General features: G+C 42.3%; 1 protein-coding gene across 1 annotated transcript in view; it reads left to right on the top strand.

Annotated features, from left to right (window-relative positions):
• asic2 (acid-sensing (proton-gated) ion channel 2) overlaps positions 1-24,477 on the top strand; it is a gene marked incomplete at both ends in the record, with an annotated part of 510,218 nt that extends 485,741 nt beyond the window's left edge. The window contains 8 exons of the mRNA XM_083977361.1: positions 685-812; positions 8,775-8,925; positions 9,052-9,108; positions 15,209-15,362; positions 17,162-17,253; positions 20,803-20,882; positions 21,318-21,386; positions 24,376-24,477. Of these exons, the coding sequence (XP_083833487.1) occupies positions 685-812; positions 8,775-8,925; positions 9,052-9,108; positions 15,209-15,362; positions 17,162-17,253; positions 20,803-20,882; positions 21,318-21,386; positions 24,376-24,477 (833 nt within the window). The remainder of the gene's footprint in view (positions 1-684; positions 813-8,774; positions 8,926-9,051; positions 9,109-15,208; positions 15,363-17,161; positions 17,254-20,802; positions 20,883-21,317; positions 21,387-24,375) is intronic.
• Positions 24,478-26,370: the final 1,893 nt, after the last annotated feature.

The following is a 26,370-nucleotide window of genomic DNA, read 5'->3' as shown; positions in this document are numbered from 1 at the left end:
GTCGTTGTATCAGTCACTGCAGATGTTTGATTGATGAACATATCATAGTCGAGGGGGGATACTGTGTGTGTGTGTGTGTGTGTGTGTGTGTGTGTGTGTGTGTGTGTGTCCATTTGTGCGGCTGGCCATGCTGAACAGCTCTGATGTCTTGGCTGCAGAGCGCCCCGGGGCGTCCCAGCAGTGGGCTGGCGGTGGTGGACAGCCTTGACTGAGTGTCCCAGAGCTCATGGCTCGAGTGTGAGGACGTGGAGAGAGAAGGTTATCGATTTCTACAAAGACCACTCTCTCCTCTGTTCTCCTAATAAATATTACAGCTCTATACATCCCTGCCTCTGCAAGTGTGTGTGTGTGTATGTGTGTGTGTGCATATGAGTGCTCCTTTCATCTGTGAAGTCTCTCTACCTGTGTTTAATATCAAACAAATGGGAGTGAGTTATAATGAAGCCGGTCTTAAAAGCCTGTGGCTTTGAGCCGAAAGCCTGAAATTGATTTTGGTGAAAGGTTTATTTGAAACAGGAAGAGTTGATTTTTTTGCTCTGTACCCAGATCATTTTATCTGAACCTGTTTTTGTATTTTTTATATATTTATATATATATTTTTTTTTGCTCATCTCTGTTTTGTTTAGTGTCTGAATAAATCAGCTTTCTGGGCCTTTTTCCCATCTCTCTCTCTGTCTCTTCCAGAGGACACAGCCTTTGAGGCCGGTGTGCGGGTGCAGATCCACAGCCAGGCTGAGCCACCGTTTGTCCACGAGCTGGGCTTCGGCGTGGCCCCCGGCTTCCAGACGTTCGTAGCCACTCAGGAGCAGAGGGTAGGTCCACTGATACATATTAAATAACCTTTTCTTTTTTTTCTTTTTTTTTAAAGGTACATTGTGTATGAATTACTCCCATCTAGCGTTGTGGTTGTATATCGCAAGCAGCTCAATCGTATTTTCATGCTGCATTCACGTGAAATTGACCCTTCGCCAACCCCTCCCACAAACGGCTATTGTCCAATCCTACGTTAGCAACCGTAACTATAGGCCTGGCAAGCTTTCGGCAGTGAGTCATTACGTTTGCTTTTGTGGACGCATTTTGAGACTAGGACGAAAAACATTTGTTTGTAGAGAAGGATGTTGTTGTTGTTGTTGTTGCTGCTGCTGCTACTACGGCGGCAACAGCAATATAGAGATGTTCAGATACGAGTGGACTTTTTTTTCGACTTGAGCAAGTGTAAATATGGGGATAACCATATGTTCACCTCCGAAAAGACAGCTGTACTTTTACCGCGTTTACCTGGGCTTTTAGGCGAGGGATCCTCCAGGCAGGGACTGCTTTCACTGACTGATACAGCGGTGGGAGAAAAAAAACAGCAGCCAAAGCTGTATGTGGTTCACAATCGCCCAAAAACTTGCGGTTTGACAACATTTCATGACCAGTGAGATGACCTAAGTCTTGGTGGGTTGATAGACGGTAAAATTACCGGTCCTTACTGCTGCTCTACATTGTCCAGTCGTGTCGTTGAACAGATGTTTTATCCTCCTGCGCGAGTCACGTCACTGAAAACTCTGAATGATCTTTGTGACTTCTTCTCTCTATTATCTCAGAACAGTTTATCCAGAAATTTGCTGATATTTCCTTTGAAATCGATACCAAATACTGCCAGGAGCATGGCTGGGAGTGAAAGCTTGCCCGACGGACGACAGCCGCTGCACGTAACGGCATAAACAAGCCTCTATGTAAACAAGTGGTCCGTCAGCACGAGGCAAAACAATACACGTGACAATATGTTGTCATGGCGATGTGGTATTGTTTTACCGTCTTTCTCTGGACTTCTGTGACTAAAATGACATCTGGTTTGTTAGCGACGGCCGTCTGCCCGACTGCAGGTGAATGCAGCATCAGTGTAACGCTCCATTCCTCCTCACTGCGTTACCGCGGTGACTTCTCACAGACGCCACCTCCACCTGAGCCGACAGCTCCGGTGTCTCCGCTGAGTTTCCGTGGTTTCCTACCGTCACGCTGCCACTGAACGTAAAAACATGGAGACACCACATGGCAGCAGCACCGAGCTTACCCGCTCCATGGAGATATGAATGATATGAACGGCTCATTCAGAGCTGAAAGGAACACTTCACTTTGTTGATGGGGGGGGGGGGATTACTGATTAATGAAAAACAGACTTTTGAACCAAATAATCGATTTTCGTGAATAGATAACAGGAGAAGTTACACAATGTCCCTTTAAATCATTATTTCTCTCCCTTGCGCTGTTTTCCTTCTCAAATCCACATGTTCAGCTTATCGCTCAGTGAGAGGAAAGCTGCGATAGATAATTTGCTATGGTGGGATTTTCCTGCATGCATCTGTGTGTGTGTGTGTGTGTGTGTGTGTGTGTATGAGTTTGTGCGTCCCAGTCTCCTCAATGGTTCCTCTGTGGTCCCTTAGTAATTGTTGACTGACAAATGATAACTCCCCCTCTGTCGGTGGCGGTGACCTTGCTGGTAGAGAGGTGCTTCACTCAGACTCGTCCCACTCCATCACGCCGCAGCTTTTGTTCCACAGCGCAAGGTCAATATTAAACGCTGCGGGCCTCCTGCACAGATACAGTCGGAGTAGATATTTGATGCAAATGTTCTCTTCGCTCCGTCCCCCCGGAGGCTCCCGCTTCACACTCTTCCTCTCTTTTTCATTACTCCGGCTTAAGTTGAACAAACCACTGAAGGTGTTTCCAGACTCCTCTCAGTCATTCCGCTTTTTATAAAGCGTTATTACTTCTGTCTCTCATTGTCACATTTTATCTCTCTCAATATTTCTTTGTTGTTGGTTTTTTTTTCTCTGTGTGTCGACCTCTTTCTATTTTTCCTCTGCCTCAGAGAAAAGCTTTTGAAAATGCATTGTCTTCCTCACCGGGGGGAGTCGACTGTTTGGATTGTTTTGTCTCCGAGCGGACAGATTTCTGTCAGGATAAATTCATTGCCCTCTCGTTTTTAAAGTGGCCTCTCTTTCTGGAATATCAATGATATTTGTTTTCCTCCGCTAACCGTACGGCTGTCAGTCGCTGTTTACATGGAGAGAGTCTGTTTTTATCTGACAGCAGTGAGCAGAGTGCACGGCTCTGACTCATCACCTTTAACTTTATACGTTTGAATTATGTATTTGACATCTCCCTGTGGGTTCAGTTCACTCAGCAGATACAGGATAATGTGGAGTTGTTGTGTGTCTGTTTTGGGCTCCACTCTCTGACTTTATTTCTTTAGCACTTTCCATACAATTAAAAATGCAAAACAAAGTGCTTTACATAATAAAAACACCACATCCCACCCGCAATGAGGCATGTTAAAGGGATAGTTCAACATTTTGGCAAACTGGCCCATTGCCATAATCCCTATAGTCATAGCAGTAGGTTCGTTGCCTTTAATTGTCGGTGCAAGCTGTTTTGAGAGCGGCGGAGCAGAGCGGTGAGCTGCTCAGAGCTACGCTACGGAGGCTCATGGGATTTCTTGGTTTCATCAAACTCATCAAATACACAATCCAACAACTCCACAACGCTCTGGTGGACAAGTTGTGACCTGCACATTCACCACGCTATGAGATAACACAACGTTACCACACAGAGTTGTTTTAGAGGGAAGTTCATGCAAACGCGTTGCCTTCAGGGGCAGTTTTCTGGCAAGCAGACTCTGTATTTCCCTCTAAAACAACTCTGTCTGGTAACGTTCTGTTATTATCTCATATGGTGAATGTGCAGGTCACAACTTGTCACAAGTTGTTGGATTGTGTATTTGATGAGTTTCATGAGGGAAACTGTTGAACTATCGTTTTAAAGGAGTAAAACCATAAGTATAAGAAAGGATAAAATGAAAACATGATGAAATTAATGAAGATAAAATAAATGCATACACAAATCAAATTAAAATCAAATAAAACAGGCTAAAGATACTGTAATAAAATGAAAGTGAAATAATAAAACAATAAATAAACAAGTAAAGTAATAAATAGACAAAAACGAGACAAAAAAACTAAATAATAATATTAAAAATCAACTTCTAATGTGTAGCTACCATTTAAGCTTTTTCTGAGATAACACACCTGCAGCATCACATATATAATGGACCTTAGTTATCAATGTTACCACAGTCAACAAGTCACCGTGTGATCGCTGCAAGTGTAACGACAATAACACTCACAGCTTCATCAGGTTTGAGCACGTAAATGTACTTGGTTTAGGTCAGAAAAATGATCAAGATTTCAGTTTTTCTTTTTAAAGTACTCCCTCAACATGTTGTTGTCATGGTTACGACGATAATGACGTGATTACAGTGTTTAAGATGGACAAAGCTATTTTTCGCACTCACTTCATGTAGGAATCAGAGTTCTTTGTTTGACCTGTTTGTCAAACCCAAAACCATCAATCAAATATAATGTGCGTGTGAAAATTACGTTTTTTTTTTTACACACATGCACGCGCCTGTGCTACAGTAGGATGTCGTCATGACAACAGGAGGATGGGATGAAAGATCATAACACGTATCCATGCATGCATGAAGTCAAGACTTAAACTAAAACTGCATAAATGAGCCTGTAGGAGTTTAAATGTGTTTGTTTCAACAACTTGAACGTCGTCTGTTTGTAACAAATAAAGTCACAGTTTGTGTTTGTTTATCGTCGCTAATGTAGATCAGATAAATAAGAAGCGTATATATACTTGGCAGTGAGCACACACATTAGATTCCCCGGGTTCTCTGGGTAATGGTGCATTGCAAATGTCCTGACAGAGTGCGACTGAAATAAAAAGAAAAAAGAAAAACCGGAGCTTGATTTGAATTTTAGGAACTTTTTTTTCCTCGGCAAAATTCACTTGAAACCTCTCGACTCGAGTGCATCACAGCTCAGCGTGCAGGCGGCTGAAACACAGAGTCACCTCGGCGACTTGGCAGGAAGGAGAGGAGGAAGAGGAGGAGATCTATCCAGAGACGGTTCGGCCTCCTGGGTAATGAGCCTTCAGGGGTTTCTGTCTCTGCTCATCCGTCAGCCCAGTTCTGTGACTGGCAGGCAGGGGCACCGTCCGCCTGCTGCGCCAACACCACGGCCTCTCCACAAGCACATTTATCTCCGGCTAATTAATGCAGAGCTGCACTTTGTCTCAGAGAAAAGGAAAAAAAAGAAACTTCCTGCTGTGAGAAGTTCCCACCTGTCTCTCTCCTCCAGCTCAGAAACCCACAGGGCACTTTTCTTTTTCAAAATATGTCCAGAAACAATCGGGAGGATAAGGATAACGACGACTCAGGGGTTGGAGCAGGAGGAGAGCGTCTGAGGTGAAGGTTTCCGGGGTGATTAGTGCATAGTATGACATCATATCAGCGCGGCCTGTGAAAATGACTTTGACAAAGAGTTTAAATGAACTCATTTTAGCTAATAATATTGGGCCCAGATCAAAGCGACTTAATCACAAGCGCTAAAGGCACAAAGTACACAGCCTGTGGTGAGGGCTGAATCAGTCTTCACACACACACACACACACACAGGCAGGCAATTTTAAATTTAAGCTCTCTCCAGACATTGAAATTGCCCTTCTGTGGGCTTTTGACTGAAGCTAAAGGAGCATGCTGTTCCCTCAGCTCAGAAACTCATTCTTCCCAAGGATTACCAAAAAAAAAAAGAGAAAAGAAATAGGCTACTCTTCATTATACCGACCCAGAGCCTCCGCTGCATCTTGATTCAACCCTCCGAGTTCCTCTGCATCGATGTCATGTCATGTCGAGGTTCGTCTCCAACCTTGACTCTTAAAAAATTTCCATTTCACCCGACCTGATGTTAATACAGTGACCTTATTAAAGAATAAAACCCGCTGTGCTCCAAAAAGCCAAGCCTTCGTCTAACAGCGTCCCTCCTGACCGCAGTGTAAAGCTTAATTAAAGCCTCGTGCTGGTGTTAACAGGGAGATGGAACATTGATTAATAAGACAACGCAGGTCTGCGCTCTTATTAGACTGACATAATCAGGTCAGCAGGTCTCGACGCAGTGGAAAGTGATATTGAGCAGCTCAGATTATCTGATTGCGGAGGAATAATCAGATCTGGAATCTGGAAGACACAGTCGACTTTAATTAGAGCAGAGGTGACGAATCGCTGCGTGAAGGTGATTCTTGAAAGGTCAGGGATTGGTGGAGTTTCTAATAACATTAATAGTGTCCGGGTGTCTGTGCTCAGGAGACGTTAAATCCAAAATGACTAGAGGCCTGCGGACGCTAGGATGTCACCATTATAGATTTTCTTGGTGCGATTATAATCACAGTTTTGCAATTAGCATGATTATTATGATGTAATTAATTCCATAACACTATGAATGTGTAAAAATCAGTCAAAATATGATTACATTACTAATTGTATACACAAAATATTTGGTAAATTGATATTAACGTACATAGTTTAACCCAGTTACTGTGTATTTACCTTTACTTTGGCGAACAAAGAAAGGTGGGTGTCCCTCAGGTGGTCGTACGTATTTCCTCCTTTGGCTGCTGCTTTTTCGCAATATGTTTTACAGGCTGGCGAGACGTCATTGACTTAAAGGGATAGTTCAACATTTTTGCTAATTCTGCTATTGCCATAAGAGTAGGTTCATTACTTTTAATTGTCGGTGCAAGCTGTTTTAAGACGTGAGCTGCTCAGCGCACGGTACTTTCATGTTTCCTGCATCAAACTAAATACACAATCCACCTCCAAACTCCAAAACGCTCTGGTGGACAAGTTGTGACCTCCACATTCACACTATAATCATATAATTATGTAACATTACGACACATAAAGCAAATACTCCGTGTCTGGAATGTAGTTCTGGCTGCATTTGCCTCTAAAACAACTCTGTCTGGTAACGTTGTGTGTTGTGTTATTATCTCATAGCGTGTGTGGTCAGAATATCTCATAGTCAGAATATCTCATAGCGTGGTGAATGTGCAGGTCACAACTTGTCCACCAGAGCGTTGTGGAGTTGTTGGATTTTGTATTTGATGAGTTTGATGAGGGAAACCAAGAAATCCCATGAGCCTCCGTAGCGTAGCTCTGAGCAGCTCACGGCTCTGCTCCGCTGTTCTAAAAATAGCTTGCACCGACAATTAAAGGTAACGAACCTACTGCTATGACTATAGGGATTATAGCAATAGGCGAATTTGCCAAAATATTGAAATATCCCTTTAGTATGTTTGATTGTTTTTGGAAAGTTACGGGATTTAGGAATCTTTAATTAATCGTGGCATTTAATACCGTGGTTAATCGTAGTGGACGCGGCAGAAACATTCAGCAAACTCTGCTGTTGTTGTTTGGTTTGTGTTTGAATTTACAGCTTGAAGTGACTGTGCAGACCGTCGACTGAGAGGAGGAGGAGGAGGAGAGAAGGGGAGGGCATGGCTTCAAATTTTGTCAGCGCTAACAAGCAAACTGTGTCCAGATTTCACCTGGCAGGATGTTTGTGTTTTGCCTCGGCTTCTGTTGGCAGAGGAGCACCGTCGCGTCGCCCGGGAGGCGCCGCCGCCGTCGTGATGGCGATGGCGACGGCGACGGGGGAGCGCTGGGTGGCGGGTGATCGATACCAGTGGAGCAACGCAGCCTGTTGTTGTGGAGCAGATGGAGCCTCCACGCTGCTCCACACCCCCCCAACTCCCCCACGTCCCTCGTCTGCTGCTCCAGTCTGCAGAGCTGCAGGAGCAGGAGGTGAACATTTGGAGTTTTTGTGCTCCCGTTGCTGGGTGTTATGGGATTTTTCCGACAGACTCTGAATCTGTTGAATTGTTTTTTTTTCTCTCTGCCGCCTGGTTTATTGTGAGGCTCCTCTTCCTCTCTTCTTCTTCTTCCTCTTTGCTTATCTGCACTGGCTCACTTTCAAGGACTCGGGAACATGTTCTGGAAAGTTGCTGAGGATCTGTTCTGTTCACACGACATGGATTTTATATGTGTGTGTGTGTGTGTGTGTGTGTGTGTGTGTGTGTGTGTGTGTGTGTGTGTGTGTGTGTGTGTATGGTTTCAAAAGCATCAAACTCACTTGTCATCAAACGGTCTGAGCAGCAGAGACAAAGGTCTGGATTCTGTCTTTGCTGCTGCAGACACATCGTTACTCAGCACTTTTATGTTGGGGAACAAGTTTGACTTGTGCAGCCTGTTCATGCAGCGAGATATTTAATATTCCTATACCAGCTCATAATGCTTCATTTTTAGCAAAAACCTTAATTATCTTTAATGGATTATTTTCTAATTGCTTCATCCATGTTTAGATAGAAGTGGATTTATTAAATTCCTCTGTGTTTTTCTTCTATGCAGCTTTAGTTTTGTTATTATTTTGGGTAACCCTTTAATTTTCAGGCGATTAATTATGTCATAATGTCAAGTAATAGCCAAGAAATAACAATTAATTGCATTGTGTCTAGAAATAACGGTCAATATCATAGTAATGTCATGTTTTTCGGAAAGGCAAAAGATTACACATGCTTTTCATGCTTTGAATTTTTTGGGAAAGGCCAGAATTTTTCTCCACCAAGTCCAAATTGCAATTAATTATGAAATTGCCCCTTATTTCCAGGCTATTTCTAGACATTATGATGCAATTACTTGTTATTTCTTGGTTATTTCTTGACATTATCACGTAATTAGCGGCCTGTAAATTAAAGGGTTACCTATTGTAGTTATTACAGTTACACCAGGTATGACAGGTGCAACATTACAAAGGTCATGAAAGGTCACTGCGGTACATAAACTCTCCTCTAACCCCCCCCCCCCCCCTCCCCTCTCTGTGTTACAGCTGACCTACCTGCCTCCCCCGTGGGGAGAGTGTGAGTCCAAGGCTCTGGAGTCGGGCTTCTTCCAGGTGTACAGCGTCACCGCCTGCAGGATCGACTGTGAAACGCGCTACATCGTGGAGAACTGCAACTGTAGGATGGTGCACATGCCCGGTAAGAACCACACACACACACACACACACACACAGACACACACATCTACACTGGTGTTCACCGTTTTATATGAGATGATGAGTAAATTCTGGATGTTAAACTGTGTTTTATTGGCGCTGTCCTCAGGTGATTCTCCGTTCTGCACACCTGAGCAGTACAAAGACTGTGCTGAGCCGGCCCTCGGTAAGTCCACATCAACACACGACTCACTGTAGTCTGCTCTGCTCTGGTTTACATATCAATATTTTCCTGGGCAAAGGATTTGGATTCTTTTTTCTTTTTTTTTCGTTGTAGACTCAGAGCTTTAATGTTAAACCTGCTTTAAAGAGGAGCAACACCAGAGAGAGGTTTAAGCTTGAAGCAGCTCAACTTTATTTATATATTTCGTTTTTTATCATGAATGCACGGAGCACCGCAGTGTGAACAGGTGATACTGAACCTCCTTTTAAAGACCCCATGACATGAGGAATTTGTTTTCCCAGCAGATTTAATCCTGTATCCACATGTTAATTGGTTAATTATCTGTTTATTCATGTCAGAAAGTTCTAATCTGAGTATTTTTTACATGAAAATCGATGTATTTTCTCTTCCTGTAAAACAATTTCAGATGTTTTGCACTCAAGAGCGTTCCTAGCTTTATCGTTTCTTGAAAGATCCCATGACATAAAACATGTGTTTTCCCGGCAGCTTTAATCCTGTATCCACATGTTAATTGGTTAATTATCTGTTTATTCATGTCAGAAAGTTATAATCTGAATATTTTTTACATGAAAATCGATGTATTTTCTCTTCCTGTAAAACAATTTCAGTTCATGTTTTGCACTCGAGCGTTCCTACTGTAGCTTTATCGTTTCTTGAATTTTCTGTAGACACTGAGCTTGTTCCACTGCTACACTCAGCTCCAGGCTCAAACAGACTGCATGATGGTCTCCAGAGTCTAAAAACTAGTGTCATTGTTTCATTTCTTGGTGCTTCAACGTCCACATTCAACGTGATTGGCTGCTGTAGACAGACAGCAATCAATACTCTGTGACATGCCCCTCCCTCCCTGGCTTCCTGTTAGCACGCAGAACTGAATAGCAAAGTGCAGCTCTGACGCTCTGCAGACAAAACACCAGGTCCGGTTGAAGTTTCCGTGCACGTGTCACTTCCAAACTTTTTTTTTTGTGTCTGATTTATCAAGAGGAGGAGACTCATCTGAACGTCTCTTCCTCCCGGTGGGAACAGGACTCATCAAGTCGGTAACCAACATCAGAGCAGACAGGGACTGCAGTGTTGGAGTTTAATTTAATGGCTGGATGGTCAGATAGATAATGGGTCATATTTCCTGCATTGAGGTAAATTATACAGTGATGAAAAGAAAAAGAAAAGAAGGTTTTTTAGCCGCCGTTCCTTCAAATTCAAGGGTTTTTATCGTCTTTGTCACTTCTATTAAACGTCGGCTCGTCTCGCTGTTTTAAGATATAAATCTGATCTTCTTTGTTTAGATTTTTTTGATGAAACCTCCCTGATACCAGTGTAATATTTTTCGCCTTGAGTTGAAGCCACACACTCAAGAGACAGAGAGACTCATGAAAGTCAGATGAGACGGATTCATTGTGATTTCATCAAAGTTGAATTCTTTGGGAAGTGGTTAAAAGTCGAGGGTTTTTACTTCTACTTCCAACGCAATGAGATCATAAAATATAGTGTCTCCTCTCCGATCTGTACTTGAATATGGTGTCAAGTGGGTTTCCAGCAGGTGGTCATACATATTAGACATGTGAGTTGAGCTGATATGGTTCTGACATATTTTGCAAAGTGACGGTATTTAGGAATCTTAATATCGTGGTTAACTGTGAGATCAAGTAATGGTGACATGACATCCCTATACTCTTCATTGTGTCTTCTTTCCATTTCTTCTTTTTATTATTTGGCTAAATATCAGCTGCTCTGTTTGTTTGTTTGTGTGGGTGTGTGTTGTATTTTTTAATAAGAAGGAGAGGAAGTAAAGAGGAAGAAGAGCTAGAGCTAGAGTGGGGGGGTGAGTGGGAGTAGATGCAGAAATAAATGAAAAAGTGAATAAATTAATAGATAATTAAGAGGAAAAAAGAAAATGCAGCAGAAAAGTGCAGCTGGAATGATCCTCAGCACCAAAACAAACACAAAACATCTCTTTACTTGTTTTTAAAAAAATGATTTGTCAATTAACAACATGACATGTTAAATGTTAAAAGAAACAAGTTCCTCCTCTGGTCACTTTTGCTTTCGCTTCACTCTCTTTTATTTTGAAAATCAATCACGCACACACATCAGCTCCAGATGTGTCACAGGTCAGAAACTTTAAGTGTTTTGCACAAATGTAGAAAATAGAAACGTCAAAGTTTTATTGAAATAACCTGTGTTTGAGAGCGTGTGAGCTGCAGCTTCATGATTAAACAGCAACACACTGATGATGAATTAATTTTCTTGCACCGTAGCTAATAAAAAAATAATAGGATGCTGATTCTCATCTGCATTTTTTTTTTTGAGATATAACCTCAGAGTGGGTGAAAACATAAATAATACATAAACAGTTAATTCCAACCAGATGATCTTCATGGATCTTTATTGATCTTTATGAACCTCTGCTGCCGACCAGAGGGAGTTAAGAGTTCAGGAAAAGTTTCTCTCCTCCCACACCGGTCCTCTTCTCCTTCCTCCTCCTCCTCTTCCTCCCTGTTTCTCTTAAAGACTGATGAAAACGTAGCCGAGGGCAACAAAACTTTGAGGCAATCAGCACCGAGCGCTGCAAACTCCCACACCACCGGAACTCACCATTAACATGCACTCGAAACAACAGCAAGTTGCGGCACCGTGTGTGTGTGACGCAGTGAGGAGCGAGGAAGCTTGTTACCGCGCTCTTTGGCGTAATTGGCTTCATTTCTGGAACAGTACGACTTTCCACAATCCCAAAACACACACACACACACACACACATACAGACACACACAGAAACACACAGATACACACACACACTCGGCTTGGATCATTGAATGCAAATGAATGCGAGTTTTAAACCCGGTGCCAATTTGCTCGACCCATCAGAGGAGATTTCACACGGCAAACTTTGATTGGTTTTTTTTTTTTTTTTTTTCCCTCCCTCTGCAACTGTGTCACTCAAAGTTTTTTTTTTTGCAGACAGCACTGTAAAATATGTTTTAATGGGAGGCAGCTGCTGCATCTTTGCTTATCTGGTCCAGAAATCTAAAGAGGATTCAGACAGAAAAACAGCAAATCACGTCTTAATGTCTGTCAGAGCTGCTGAACCTGAGACTCCACCTGCAGACGGCATCTTAATTAAGAGCTTTTTTTTATTAGTGATATCTCAGACAGAAAGATATTTATTTATGTCTTTATAGCCCAACTTTGAACAGCCAGCTTACTCATTAATATTTAGAGGAATCTGACAGAGGAAAGAAATGTATTATGGTAATTTGGTCTTTTTAGATTTAAATGTGTGGGAGTGAGTGAGGGAGTCTGAGGTGGACAAGGTGAGAGGATTAGAAAGAAATCAATCATTTGAATGCACGAGTCCTTGCTCCCGTATATCAAATAACATCTCATTTGAATGAAAATAAGGAGACCACTGAGGAGCCATATTGAATTTTTTTCCTCTTCGCAAATTACGTGAGCATGCGGCCCTGCCGGCTATTAGCACGCCGCCGGGGGATCGCTGCCTCGTGCTCTGTCATCTGTGGGGTTTTGCCACTGAGCTGTCGAAGAGAGAAGGAAGAAGAGGCTGATAACATTAACTCCTTCCTGTGCCGTCCCCGCTCGGAGCCTCGGAGGCCCGGGGTGGGGCATGCTGGGAGATTTAACAGGGACATATTATGGAAATATCACTTTTTGAAGGCTCTTTAACATATATCTGGGTGTTTGTCTTTCCTTCTGGCCTCTAAAATGTGAGAATTTACAAAACAATCTGTAGTTTTCAGGCTCCCTGAGTTGAAATCCACGTGGTTTTACGAGCTGTTTCCTTGGTTGTTTGACAATGATATAACTAGTTTTCAAATTTGCATAACATTTCAGTTCAACATTTTGTCTACTTGGCCCATTGCCATAATCCCTATAGTCATAGCAGTAGGTTCGTTATCTTTATTTGTCGGTGCAAGCTATTTTTAGAACGGCGGAGCAGAGCCGTGAGCTGCTCAGAGCTACGCTACGGAGGCTCATGCATGGATTTCTTGGTTTCCCTCATCAAACTCATCAAATACACAATCCAACAACTCCAAAACGCTCTGGTGGACAAGTTGTGACCTGCACATTCACCACGCTATGAGATAATAACACAACGTTACCAGACAGAGTTGTTTTAGAGGGAAATGCAGAGACTGCTTGATGAAAAACTGTCCCTGAAGGCAACGCACATCAGCGGTTTTGCATGAATTTACCTCCAAAACAACTCTGTGTGGTAACGTTCTGTTATTATCTCATAGTGTGGTGAATGTGCAGGTCACAACTTGTCCACCAGAGCGTTGTGGAGTTGGTGGATTGTGTATTTGATGAGTTTGATGAGGGAAACCAGGAAATCCCATGAGCCTCCGTAGCGTAGCTCTGAGCAGCTCACGGCTCTGCTCCACCGTTCTAAAAATAGCTTGCACCGACAATTAAAGGTAACGAACCTACTGCTATGACTATAGGGATTATGGCTATGGGCCAATTTGCCAAAATGTTGAACTATCCCTTTAAAGGAACAGGCACTGAAACCAGCCATTCTGAACTGAAAAGAGCTGTGATCCTTGGGGTATTTTGTCTGAAACATGTCACAAAACACATGGGAACTATTTTAATTTGTGGAAAAGGGACAGAATCCGTCTCCTTTAAAATGTGACACAAGATTTCCAGGTCCAGAGAGAGAGAGAGGGAGACGTTTGTTGGCAGCGAGAGGGGACGCGGTAATCTGGGGAAAATTAAAGCAGATTGGAAAAAGTTATTTGTGGAATCGATGTCTGGGGGAAACTTTTGATGGAGCCACGTCTGAAAAAAGCTTGTGTCGCTTAGCGGTTACTGTCACTGTGAGATTGTTGGTGTTGGCGAAGGAAGCGGAGGGCTTAAATCGAAATCATCCTTTTGGTTTTTTTCTTTTCTTTTCTTTTCCTTCCTTCCCTCCTTCCCTCCTTCCTTACTCACCAACTCTCTGAGTCAAACTGCCAAAGCCGAGCTGTGAATCGAGCGTTTCCACATCAGGAGCGTCAGTCAGCCTCTTGTCAGGGCGGCGACGTGGTGCTCGACGCTGCTCGAGGCCACGTTTGTATTTTGGTGCTTTACATCCTCTCCTCTCTGCAACAATGACTCGCACTTATGCTGTCGTCTGAGCTCGGTTTAGTGCAAACATCCGTATGAGTCGGGGGCGCCGTGTGAAGGAGAGGGCGTCTGCGTTATGTGTGACCTCCTCGGAGTAGGAGGAAATAAAAAATAAAAAAAGACGTCGTCTGATGCACGATTCTGCAGCTCTCAGAAGATTTTTTGCAGAGCTGCACTTTAGATGGAGTGGAATAAGCGTTAGTGTTTTAAAAGCAGTGATGCACATCCTGCACTAATGTGCACATGAGGATGCAGCTAATTGAGGTAATTACTCCAGATATGGTGAGTGCCTTCAACCATTATCACAATTTAACATAATGTTTTAGCCTCATGCAGAAAAAAGGAAGGAAAGAGGCAAAAAGGACATTATGAAAAGAGTCTTTGAACCTTGAATGTCAGACAATAACGTGACATCCTGCTGCACCGACTCACTAAATGTCTTGTTTTTATTTTATTTTTGTATTTTTTTCCTCCAAACAAAAAGTCAAAAAATCCAATTAATACACACTGACGCACTCTTTTCATAAATTACTGTTATGGAGTTGATTAATTCACTGACTAGTTGATGAACTGTTTCTAATCTAAAGTGACTGGAGTTCATAACAACTTGTATATGTTTTTATAATTCTTTGATTACATTTTTGACCTACAGTCTGCTGACTGACTTTTATATCTTAAACTCTTGGATTGTCTTTTTTTATCGCCTGATATTTCTGCACTGGCTTCTCAACACTGAAGGTCGAGCTCAGACTCACTCTCCGCCAGATATTCATAAAAATAAATGTGTTCCTGTTCCTTTTTAATCCGAATGCCTCAATGTTTCAGACCATGTGAGGAAACGTTTCTCTTCTTATCTTAAACAGCATTTCTCCTCCTCTGTGCATCATTGCTCCATTCCTACCACTCCCTTCCCCGTCATCATCATCATCGTCATCATCATCATCATCCTGTCGTGAAGCCAAGCTGTCGGCGGTGGAGAGCAGCAACTGCATGTGCAGGACGCCGTGCAACATGACACGCTACAACAAGGAGCTGTCCATGGTCAAGATCCCCAGCAAGACGTCGGCCCGCTACCTGCAGAAGAAGTTCAACAAGACGGAGAAGTACATCTCGTGAGTTTTATCAACGCCATTAATACTGTAACTTCAGTCCTCACCCAGCATTGAAGCTCGGGCCGCATTGTAGCAGCATCTAAGGCTGCGTCTGCTCATCTTGACAGTCAAACCAAGTGAAATGCATTGGTGTATTACGTAAAGGGATAGTTTTTAGTTAGATAGTATAGGGACATTTTGTCAAATTGGCCCATTGCCATAATCCCTATAGTCATAGCAGTAGGTTCGTTACCTTTAATTGTCGGTGCAAGCTGTTTTTAGAACGGTGGAGCAGAGCCGTGAGCTGCTCAGAGCTACGCTACGGAGGCTCATGGGATTTCTTGGTTTCCCTCATCAAACTCATCAAATACACAATCCAACAACTCCACAACGCTCTGGTGGACAAGTTGTGAGCTGCACATTCACCACGCTATGAGATAATAACAGAACGTTACCAGACAGAGTTGTTTTAGAGGTAAATGCAGAGACTGCTTGATGAAAAACTGTCCCTGAAGGCAACGCACATCTGCAGTTTTGCATGAATTTATCTCTAAAACAACTCTGTCTGGTAACGTTCTGTTATTATCTCATAGCTGCGGAAAATGTTCACATTATTTGAAGAAAAAAAAAAACTATGCATCACTTTGGACCCCTCTAGCTAGTAGTTATGTTATAGGCTGTACATAATCATATCAAAATGACCCACAATTATATACAGTAGACTTTCTATTATTATTATTATTATAGACCCATTAGATATGAAAGGAGACTCCCACATGCTTGAGCTTTACACCGCCGACTCAGAACAGAAATGTCCTGTGGATTTCAGCCTTCTATGATTATATTTAACCTACCTACCGTTTACAGCTGAGGATATCAGGTATTGTTCCCCCTCCTTCCTGATTTCTTACTTTTTCGCAGATTTGTCACACTTAAATGTCTTTTTATCAGTATTTTTTGGTAGGCCAGCCATCTTGGGAAGGTTTTCACCACTGTTCCAAGCTTTCTCCATTAGTGGATAAAGGCTCTCACCATGGTTCACTGGAGTCCCAAAGCTTTAGAAATGTCTTTGTAACACTTTCCAGACTGGTAGATGTCAATTATTTTTGTTTTTTCATCTGTTCTCAGATTTCTTTAGATGATGCATTGCTATTTAAAAATGGTTTATCACAGTTAGTTCATGATTTAAGGCAGGGACAACTACTTTTTCACATAGTACTCACAGCTGGCTACGGCCATGGATGAAGGTGAACTAAAGGACGACCGTCTATGAAACGAAAACAAATTTCACTCCTGTTTCTATTCCAATACACTTTTTTTCATCCTTAATTACAATAGTTAACACTGTTTTTACAGAGAAACGTGTTTGAGGAAAATGAGGAACCTCTGACCACTTGGTCTCCCACAGTGTCCGTTGGTTGTCGGTGCAGCCAGGCGTCCCTCATTTTCACCAACCCCACAATTTAGAGTTTGCAATTTACGTTGATGAGCACAGGAAACACACCGGGGAATGAGAAAAACATGGGAACGTGACAGACAAACAGACAGACAGCATCACCGACCACTGAGCCTCTCTAACGCCCCCACATAGTTTCCTATGGTGGTTTTAAATGCTGCTTTTAAAGGAGCTGCTCTGAGCTGCTGCGTTGTCGTCTCCTCCCACTCGCCGGTCGTGAGGCTCTTGTTGCTTCGCTCTGCAGGAAACGCTCTGCTCTGATTGTGGTGATTGTGCCTGATGACGTGGGAGTCCTTAACACTAATGTCGGATTTTTTGTTTATTTTTTGTGTGTGTGTGTGTGTGTGTGTGTGTCTTGCTGCAGAGACAACATCCTGGTGCTGGACGTGTTCTTCGAGGCCTTGAACTACGAGACCATCGAGCAGAAGAAAGCCTACGAGGTGGCAGGTCTGCTGGGTAAGTCTCACCCTCCTGCTAGTGTTGTGGTCAAGGCCACCGAACCCGAGACCAAACCAATACGAGACCATTTTCAAGACCATTACTGTGAATGAATGAATGAATGAATGAATGGATTACTTTTATTTTTTATTTTATGACTTTTAAAACAAACCGAGACCAGAGCACATCATCAACACATCAAAGAAATAAGAATACTGTATACAAACAGGGGTTCAAAACCATTATCCAAATAAAGAAAAGGAAAACGATGCCAAGGTTCAAGGGAAATCATCAGAAATTAATTAAACAAAACTTCCTGTCTTCTTTTCCAGGCTTTAGAAATAAAACTAGCAGTCTTAAACACACTGAAATTAAACAGCCACTCCAGCTTCTGTATTCAGTACTGTATTCAGTCCCAGTCCTCATAATAATCATGTGGCTTGATATTTACATGATTCCTCCTCAGCTAAAAAGAAAAGATGATTTTATATAAAATCTAAACTATATTTAATGTAAACAAAGTTTGGATTGAACAAAATAACACAAATCTCCCTTCTGCCTCTTTCAGATGGTTACACAAGCAGATACTTTAGTAGAACAAGTTTAACTCGAAAGAGCATTTCCTAACGGAAAATGCGTGTGAATGCTGAAAGCCATTGCTGAAGCCATGCTAAATTAGCAGTAGAAATTGACAAAGACAGGAAACACAGGACTGGCATGTAACACTTTCACATTCACACTAATTATCTTAAAGTTATTGAATTACATCACATAAACCAAAGTGAGCAAGTGACAGAGAGAGAAACAAAGATGTCACTCAACTTAACTTAACTCAGATGAGCTCTATGCACAGCTCCACTACTTCCTGAACTTAATAGTGCTCCTTTGTTTCCTGTCTCACATTATTGGACAAACTGATTAATCCAGGTGTGTCTTGAGTCGTCAGAATGGTCAGACACACCTGGATTAATCAGTCTGTCCAATAATGTGAGACAGGAAACAAAGGAGCAGCATTAAGTTCAGGAAGTAGTGGAGCTGTGCAAAAAGCTCATATACGTAGTGTAACAGCTCGTGAGTGAGAGTCGGTCGTGTGAGCAGGAAAAACAGTAATGTCCACAAAAATAGTTCACTTGGGACTTCACTCTTGCCCTTTTATTGAGCCGAACACTTCATACTATCATACATGACAAAGAAGCGGTCTCACTTTACTCACTGTTAGCTGAGTTAAGAAGAGGAAAAAGGAGAAACCATAGGGAGAAACCAGCTCAGTAAGCTAATGGCGTCCACTCATCGGGTAGCCTTCTTCTCAACTGAAAACAAAACAACGCGGCGCGACGCTCAATGACGTCCCGGCGCCTTCACGCTTACGTTCTTAAAGGAACATTTACAACTGTTACAGTAGCTTAGTTTAAAAACAACCTCTGTTGCCCAAAGTGCTGCACAACATAAATACAATCCAGTGTCAGCATTAAACATAACAGTGGAAAAACAACATAAATTACCAACATAGACTAACAAGAATCACTAAAATAGGGTAAAATACAAATAAAAGCTATACTAATAATAACAAGATAAAATGTCAAGGTGAGTTGAAAGCAAGCGAGAAAAGGAGAGTCTGGTCTGTGTTTGTAGGTTTGGTTAAATCTGACTAATAAAAACAAATGGAGCCACAGTTCTCACCATAAAACCAGGAACAGGACCTCGGAGGCCTGGAGCATCGTTCTGTGAACTAAACGCTGCTTCAAATCGCTGCTGTCAGTTTTTTTTTAGTTTTTTTATCTCTGCTTCCAGGAGAAACGAACACTTTTCTTCCATTTCACCGGCTGCCTGTAAAATTCAGAGCTGATTTTAAGATTTTATTGCTCAGATTTAAAGCTGCTGCTGCTGCTGCTGCTCGACTCGGCTCCCAGTCTGTCTGAGCTCCTGACTCCAGCCTGAGATTAGCCGGTTTTTAAATCTTTTATAACAATAAAGAGCCTTTTTTTTAACCCCTTAGATGACCTGTGGTTCTGCACCTATTTCCTGTTTTATTGTTGTCTTTGTTGAGCTTTCACACTGTCATTTTTTTTGGTTTAAACAGGATTTTTATTTTATTTTTCATTGGCTCTGTCGCTTGTTCGTAATCTTATTATTTTTATCTGTAAAAGCAGCTTGTAACTATGTTAAGAAGGGTGCTATATACATTTTTCTTCTATTATTATTATTTCTGTTATGAGCTGATGGATGATTGTCAACGAGACGACGATCTGCTGGTTTATAAACCTCCGTGCTGCGTTTACTTGCACGGCGATGCTTCAGTAGAGACTATTTATGCAAAATGAGATCATGTCCAGAATAAGACATTACCATGTAAACAGCAGTTTAACAATTAGATCCTGTTTGGAATAATCAATAAAGACATGCTCAGTATTCAGAGACATGTCCAAACCACAGACGGACTAAATATTCCCTTATGAGTTTTCTTCAGTTTCCAGTTTCTAGTCCTGGTTTACGTTTGTTAGACCGGACCGACCTGTGGAAACTCATATGTAGAAACGTGGTCGACTTCAAAGACGAGAGATTTTCTGTCCTCCACCGTCACTGGCTGCTAACGCTCTGGACATAAACAGTCACTAACAAGTCTCAAGGCTCCACTTAGCATTTCCTGCCATGTCCTTCTCATCTGACCGGTGGAGCCGGGGAATAACAACAAAGTGCACACACACATGTAGAATAGCTAAAAAAAAAAAGAAAATTCAATGTAATTCAACGCTGAAGCAGGAATTTTTTTATTTTCTTATTTCTATGGACGTTGGCTGTGAATAATTTCTTCATAAATATGCTGGTTAACATGTAAAGCATGTTAACACCTTATTGAACATATGAACCTTAATTGGAAGACGGTGTGGATGGAAACGTTCTTCTATTACACGGCGGCTGCTAACACAGACAGACACTTCACTTTAATTAATTTACCCGCAGTTTGGAGCTGAATGCACAAGACACTGACGCTGGGAAACCTTTAAATGAGCGATATGTAAGATTGTGGACGAAACTGTTGCTGCAGTCAGATTCACAGCACCCAGACTTGAGGTTTCTCAGTGAAAGATGATCATGTGTCTGTCTGATCAGCTCTGTCTTGACCTTAAGATCGTGGGTTTGATTCCCATGTTGACAGAGATGGTGGCCCCCCGTGGTCCTATCAAAATTTCCCAGAGGAAATTTTCTAGTTATTGTTCTTATTGTTATAACCGGGTCAAAATTGATCCTATAACATCACAAATGTCATAATTTTAACCAGAACATTTTAGAATTTTGTGGGAAAAAAAGTTGTTTTATTTTGTTTAAATAGAGGTTCCTGACAAAGTCAAAAAGCCTTGATGCAATAAACACATGTATGTGGTACTTTTATGCATTTAAAACCAGAAAACAGGTCGGTGGTGACCAGAACAACACAAAAGGAAGGTTAACAACGTTTTGAGATGTCCTTTCATTCACAGTCAACAGGTCCCTGCTTTTCTCCACCTCGGCGTAATGATCTATCAAAAAAAAGAAAATAATAATTCTGTGTGTGTGTGTGTGTGACAGGTGACATCGGCGGTCAGATGGGTCTGTTCATCGGCGCCAGCATCCTCACCATCCTCGAGCTCTTCGACTACGCATACGAGGTCCGTCGAACCAGAGAATTACAACTTTACCAGCTCTTTGTTTTTTGTTTTTCTTGTCAGTAAAGAGTTTCACGCTTTGACCATAAAATGCACAAAAGTACAGATTTACATCAGAGCCTCTCATGCAGCCTTCGCCCCTCCTCCCTTGTAAAAGTCTTTTAGAAAAGTAAATCTCATTAGATTCTCTTTTGTTTCCATTTTAATGGCTAATAAGAAAACCCTGTGTTGCCTACACAAACACTTCTGCTGCAACTTTTAACAGCTTTCATGCTGAAATAATTATGATTGCGTCGTTTGTTGCCACATTCGCCACCTAATTACGTTTTTCTTCCCCCCCTCCTGCTTTGAAGTCGAATGCTCTCGTACTGTACTGTAGCACACAGCCACTAATTTCTCCAGTGCAGCGTCTGACTTCACTTGTTCTCCAATCCACAGGTGGTTAAAGACCGACTGCTGGATCTCCTGAGCCGAGAGGAGGAGGAGGAGAGTCACGGAGAGGACGTGGTAAGAGCCTTTAACCTCTCACTTGTCAATCTTTCTGTTGGAAGTGGACTCACTGTAATTTCACTCACTCTGATCGTGCATATCAAACCTCGCCCTATCCTGACCCAACACCACCACCGCCGCCCGCTCCTCTCCTCTCCACACAAGCATGCGGATCAAGCACTCTTGAAAATGGAGCAGCAGGTGCAGCAGCAGGAACACATGAGCATCAGATCTTAGTTAAATCAGCAACAAAAAAAAAGAAAAAACACACATAGAGAGAGAGAAGTGAAGTGTGTGAAGTGTGTGAAGGTGGTGCAGGGCTGCGTGTGCAGAATAGTCAACGACGCCAGCAGCCAGGTTACAGAGGCCGGCGCCGACATCTGTATGGATGTTAATGGACGACGGCGGCTGAGCAGCGTCAGATGAATGAGTCACCGAGGATCAAACGTGAATGAAGTCACATTTTCTCTTTAAAACACACTGCAGAGTCCAGCGTGCAGGAAGCTGCAGCTCTACAGCACAATATCCACTCCACACAAAGAGATTATAACGTAGAATATAAAACTGCTCAGAGGAGAGAATCCGTCTTTTTAATAAACTGTGTTACCTTATTTCCCATGATGTTGATATGTATCGTAACACTGGGAAACATAGCTGCTAAAAGGTTTCAAACAGCAAACAATGATTCACACTGTAAAGTCAGTGTAGGTGAGATCCACTGATTCATTTATGATAAAAGACATTTATTATCAGTATTTGACATTCATTAATATCTTTGCATTTCATGATTGGCTCTGTATATTCACAGTTGGTTTTTTTTATGGATTAAAGGGATAGTCCAGCTTTTTTGAAGTGGGGTTGTATGAGGTATAAATGCCCATTAAGTACACTATCTGCAGTAGAAAGGTCTCTGCTTCCCCCCACTCAGAAACACCGGCGCATCGCACTACACCAAGACACAGGCAGTACACTGTTGGGAATGAGGGGCGATTAATCAGCATATTTTCGCCACCTACGAGAAGTCCCGTCTCAAAATAATTCACCAGTTCAAGAGTACAATCCAAAGATTTACAGCTGGTCGGAAAAAAGTTTGTTTATCTGGAACTAACCAATTCACTCAGTACTCCTCGGTACTACTCCATGCTGTATCACGAGGAGTACTGAGCGAGTAGGATATTATACTTAAAGCGCCACTATGTAGTTTTTCGACCTTAAAACAATGTTTCTAAACTCATTGAAGTGATAGAAAAATGGTTAATGGGACGAATGGTGCCGCCGCTGCAGCCTGAGTGGCTGAAACTGCACTATGTAACTTTCGCAAATCCTACATAGTGTTGCTTTAAAGGCCATTTGTACTTTATACAACCCCACTTCAAAAAAGCTAAACCATCCCTTTAAAACAGTTTTTCATGAGCTAAAAGTGAAAAAGATGCGCTATGTTTTTCTCCTTTCTTTTGAGTTTTTCTCCTTCTCTGACACCTATGATGATCATTGTTGAGAAAAGCAATGGTAGGTCAATAGTATAGTAGATACGGTAGAGTAGCAGCTTTTGAATTCAGGTTGGTTTAGTCTTGTAGAGAAATTATATGTTTTTTGTTGCGAATAAACAGGCGAGACCGAGCCCCAGAGTCTGAATCTGCCTGTGGATTGTTGCTGTCACAAACACACGGGGTTAAGTGTAATTAATGAGAAACCAAAGGAAGCAAACAGTCTTTGACACTTCACAGGTAACTTAGTTTTTAGTTACTTTACTTAGTGAGAATTGGGGAAAGGAATCATCACAGCATCAGACCTGAATAATAAACATGTGGTGAAACTAATTGTTATAATGGACTTCATCAAGTTTCTCTGGAGAACAGATCAGGCTGGTAAACATCCCAATTATCAACCAGCTGTGTTCAGAAAAAAAATCAATATGCTTCCTTTGTTTTCCATAAAATTTCTCACAGCGCCCCCTGGTGTTCGGAGGAGCGGAGCACGGCGCTGCAGCTTGAAAGCAGCTTTAGAAATGGTTGTTTAAGTACAAACACTGAAACTCTCCATCTTTTTTTTAGCCTGTGATATTGCGGTTGCGGTGTGCAAATCAAAATATAGTGATAATGTAAAAAAAACAACAACTAACAACTAGGGTGTGTTATTGTTTTTTACATCTCTAAAATTGCATCCTTAAAGGAGAATTCTGTCCATTTTGGACCCCTAAATCATTTTCCTGATGGTCACCCAGTGTTGGGGGGAGCAAAAAACGCAACTAAAATTGATGCAGGCAAACCAGCCTGCATCACATTACTATCCGATCACAGAGCGCCTGCTCTCCCCGCCACAGAAACAAACACTTTTTCCTTGTTGTGATGATTTCTTTACAAAAATAAATGGTGGAGCAGTGTAGTGGTAATGTCCATAATATCTTTAACCCTTTATTTTCATAAAGAAATCATCACAACAAGGAAAAAGTGTTAGTTTCTGTGGCGGGGAGAGCAGGCGCTCTGTGATGGGATAGTAATGTCTTTCCAGGATGTTTCAGAGTTCAGCTATCTGAGGTGAGTGGCTACATGCAAAAACACGTTTAGTTTATACTGTTTATACTGTACACTATATGAGTTCAGTGGTGTCTCTAAGGATTCCTGTCATGTACCATAGATATTTGATTGTTTTCTGAGTGTTTGTTGTGGTTGAAAGAATTGCCCCCATGTCTTAGCGTTGTGGCTATCCCTAGCGCCGGGTAGCCATGGTAACTCCGGTTTGCCTGCATCAATTTTAGTCAAGTTTTTTGCTCCAACCAACACTGGATGACCATCAGGACAACGACTTAGGCGTCAAAAATGACTGGAATTCTCCTTTAAGTTCTAATGGTTTAACTGTAGGTGCATAAATTGCACCCTTCAACACTTTATAAGGGAGAATAGAAGTAAATACGTCATTTTAGCGTAGCTAATATTTAGTATTGTAATATTTTTTTTATTTTTCAAATCGTTTAACAGCCCCTACTTTTTTCTTTCTTCCCCCCCAGAGTTCCTGTGACCCGGTGGCGAACCACTCGGAGTCGATCAGCCACACTGTGACGGTGCCTCTGCAGACGACGCTGGGCACGCTGGAGGAGATCGCCTGCTGAGGCCTCCCTCCCTCCCTCCCTCCCTCACCTCCATCCCTCCCCCCATCCCTCCATCCCTCCCCCACCACCGCCGCCTCACCCTCAGAGACACACACACGAGATCCACCGAGGGTCGGATGACGGTGCGGAGGAGGAGGAGGAGGAGGAAGAGGAGGAGGAAGAAGAGGAGGAAGCGGCAGCAGCAAGGACACCTGCAGCAGTGGCCTGCTCTGTGCTCCGTCACACCGCGCTGTCTGAGGCGCTAATGGGGATTAAGGAGCTGTCGGCCGGACTTATCGGCGCTCTCCGTCTCCACTGCATCCGGACTAGAGCCGAGCAAGCAGGGGAAGTCTCCACAGAACTGTTGTATCGGTGGTGATGATGGGAGCTGATCCCTGTGCAGCGTTATCTATGTAACAAACACATCCATATGTCGCTCACTGCCAAAACAAAACAGAACAGACTGTAACTGTACAGAGCGGTTCGGTTCAGTTCGGTTCGGTTCGTTCTGGACCGACCAACATGCATGCGTCGTCGATTCTCTCTCTCGCTCTCTCTCTGCTCTCGCTGATGCAGACACTGACGGACTGCAGAGCTGCTTTTACTGTTCCATGTTGTGCCATAATTTGTCTCTTCTTATCTGCAGGACCGGCCCCCCCGCTAATACAACAACAACAATGACAACCCCCCCCCCCTCCCCTCCCCTCGGGTGAGATGTCGAACTTCGAATGTACAGATTGAACATATGGTTGTTTAAAATCATAGTTCATTGTTTCTTAGTGTCGGTGCAGCTCAGACGAAACAAACTCCTGAGTGAAATCTGCACTGCAAAAATATTTTAAAAAATCTTACCAAGAATATTTGTCTTATTTCTAGTCAAAATGTCATTTCTAGTCAAAATAAATCTAATTATACTTAAAATAAGACTCATCACATTAAAAAAAGTAGCTTGTTTTTAGACGCTTTTTTCTTCTTTCAAGCTAATTTTCCCACTTGAAATAAGTAGAACAATCTGATAGTGGAGCAAGTTTTTCTTCCTTATTACTAGCACACACAAAAACTTGCTTTCACTGGCAGATTTTTCTACTTATTTCAATTGAAAATTAGTTTGAAACAAGTGAAAATGATCTAAAAACAAGTTAAAGCAGATATCAGCTTCACGGCCGTTTCGGCTAATGCTGCGTTCAAGGCAGGCTTTTGAAACCGTAAGTTACAGCTTCAAGTCACAACTACGACTTGGTAGCGTTCCAGGTAACCCGTAGCTCGTGTTTTTACCATCCTGTTGTCTGTGAAAGTTCCCTATAACGGCCACTCGTAACTTCTGACCCGTGAACTCGTACCAGATCGAACTGGTATGACTTCACAGGAAGGAAAAACACAAAGTACGAGTTTCTTTGAACGCACCATGAGTTAGCAGCCCCCGCCCTTGTCAGGCATCAATTGGTCCTCGTGCTACGTCACCACATTCACGCGCATCCCTTGGCTGCACACACAGCCCTTCATGCCGTTCTCTCTCCTCACTGGATAACACTTGTATCCCACAAGGAAAATTTTCTCCTCGGGTTACAGCAGAGCAGAGTGACGGAGAGACTCGTGTTTAGGCTGAAATACTTCATGTAAGTGATTGCTGACGGAAAATAGGACTATTTAGGACTTATATTAACAAAAACATTCCACTAATATCTGCTTTAATTTGTAGGTGATGAGTCTTATTTTTAGTGGAAAGAGATTAGATTTGACTAAAATTGAGACATTTTGACAAGAAATAAGACAAATACTGTTGGAAAGACTTGTGCATCTTTTTTTTTTTTTTTTTACAGTTGTTTGCTGCGTGACTCTGCAGACGTCTTTAAAGGGAGGGGGAAGGGGGGGGGGTGTCGACTGTTAATTTATGTGAATAACTGAGTGAAGTCA

The sequence above is a fragment of the Trachurus trachurus genome, assembly GCF_905171665.1.
Source record: "Trachurus trachurus genome assembly, chromosome: 8".
Classification (NCBI taxonomy): Eukaryota; Metazoa; Chordata; class Actinopteri; order Carangiformes; family Carangidae; genus Trachurus; species Trachurus trachurus.
The sequence above is the reverse complement of the archived record's forward strand: the minus strand, read 5'-3'. Positions and strand labels throughout refer to the sequence as shown.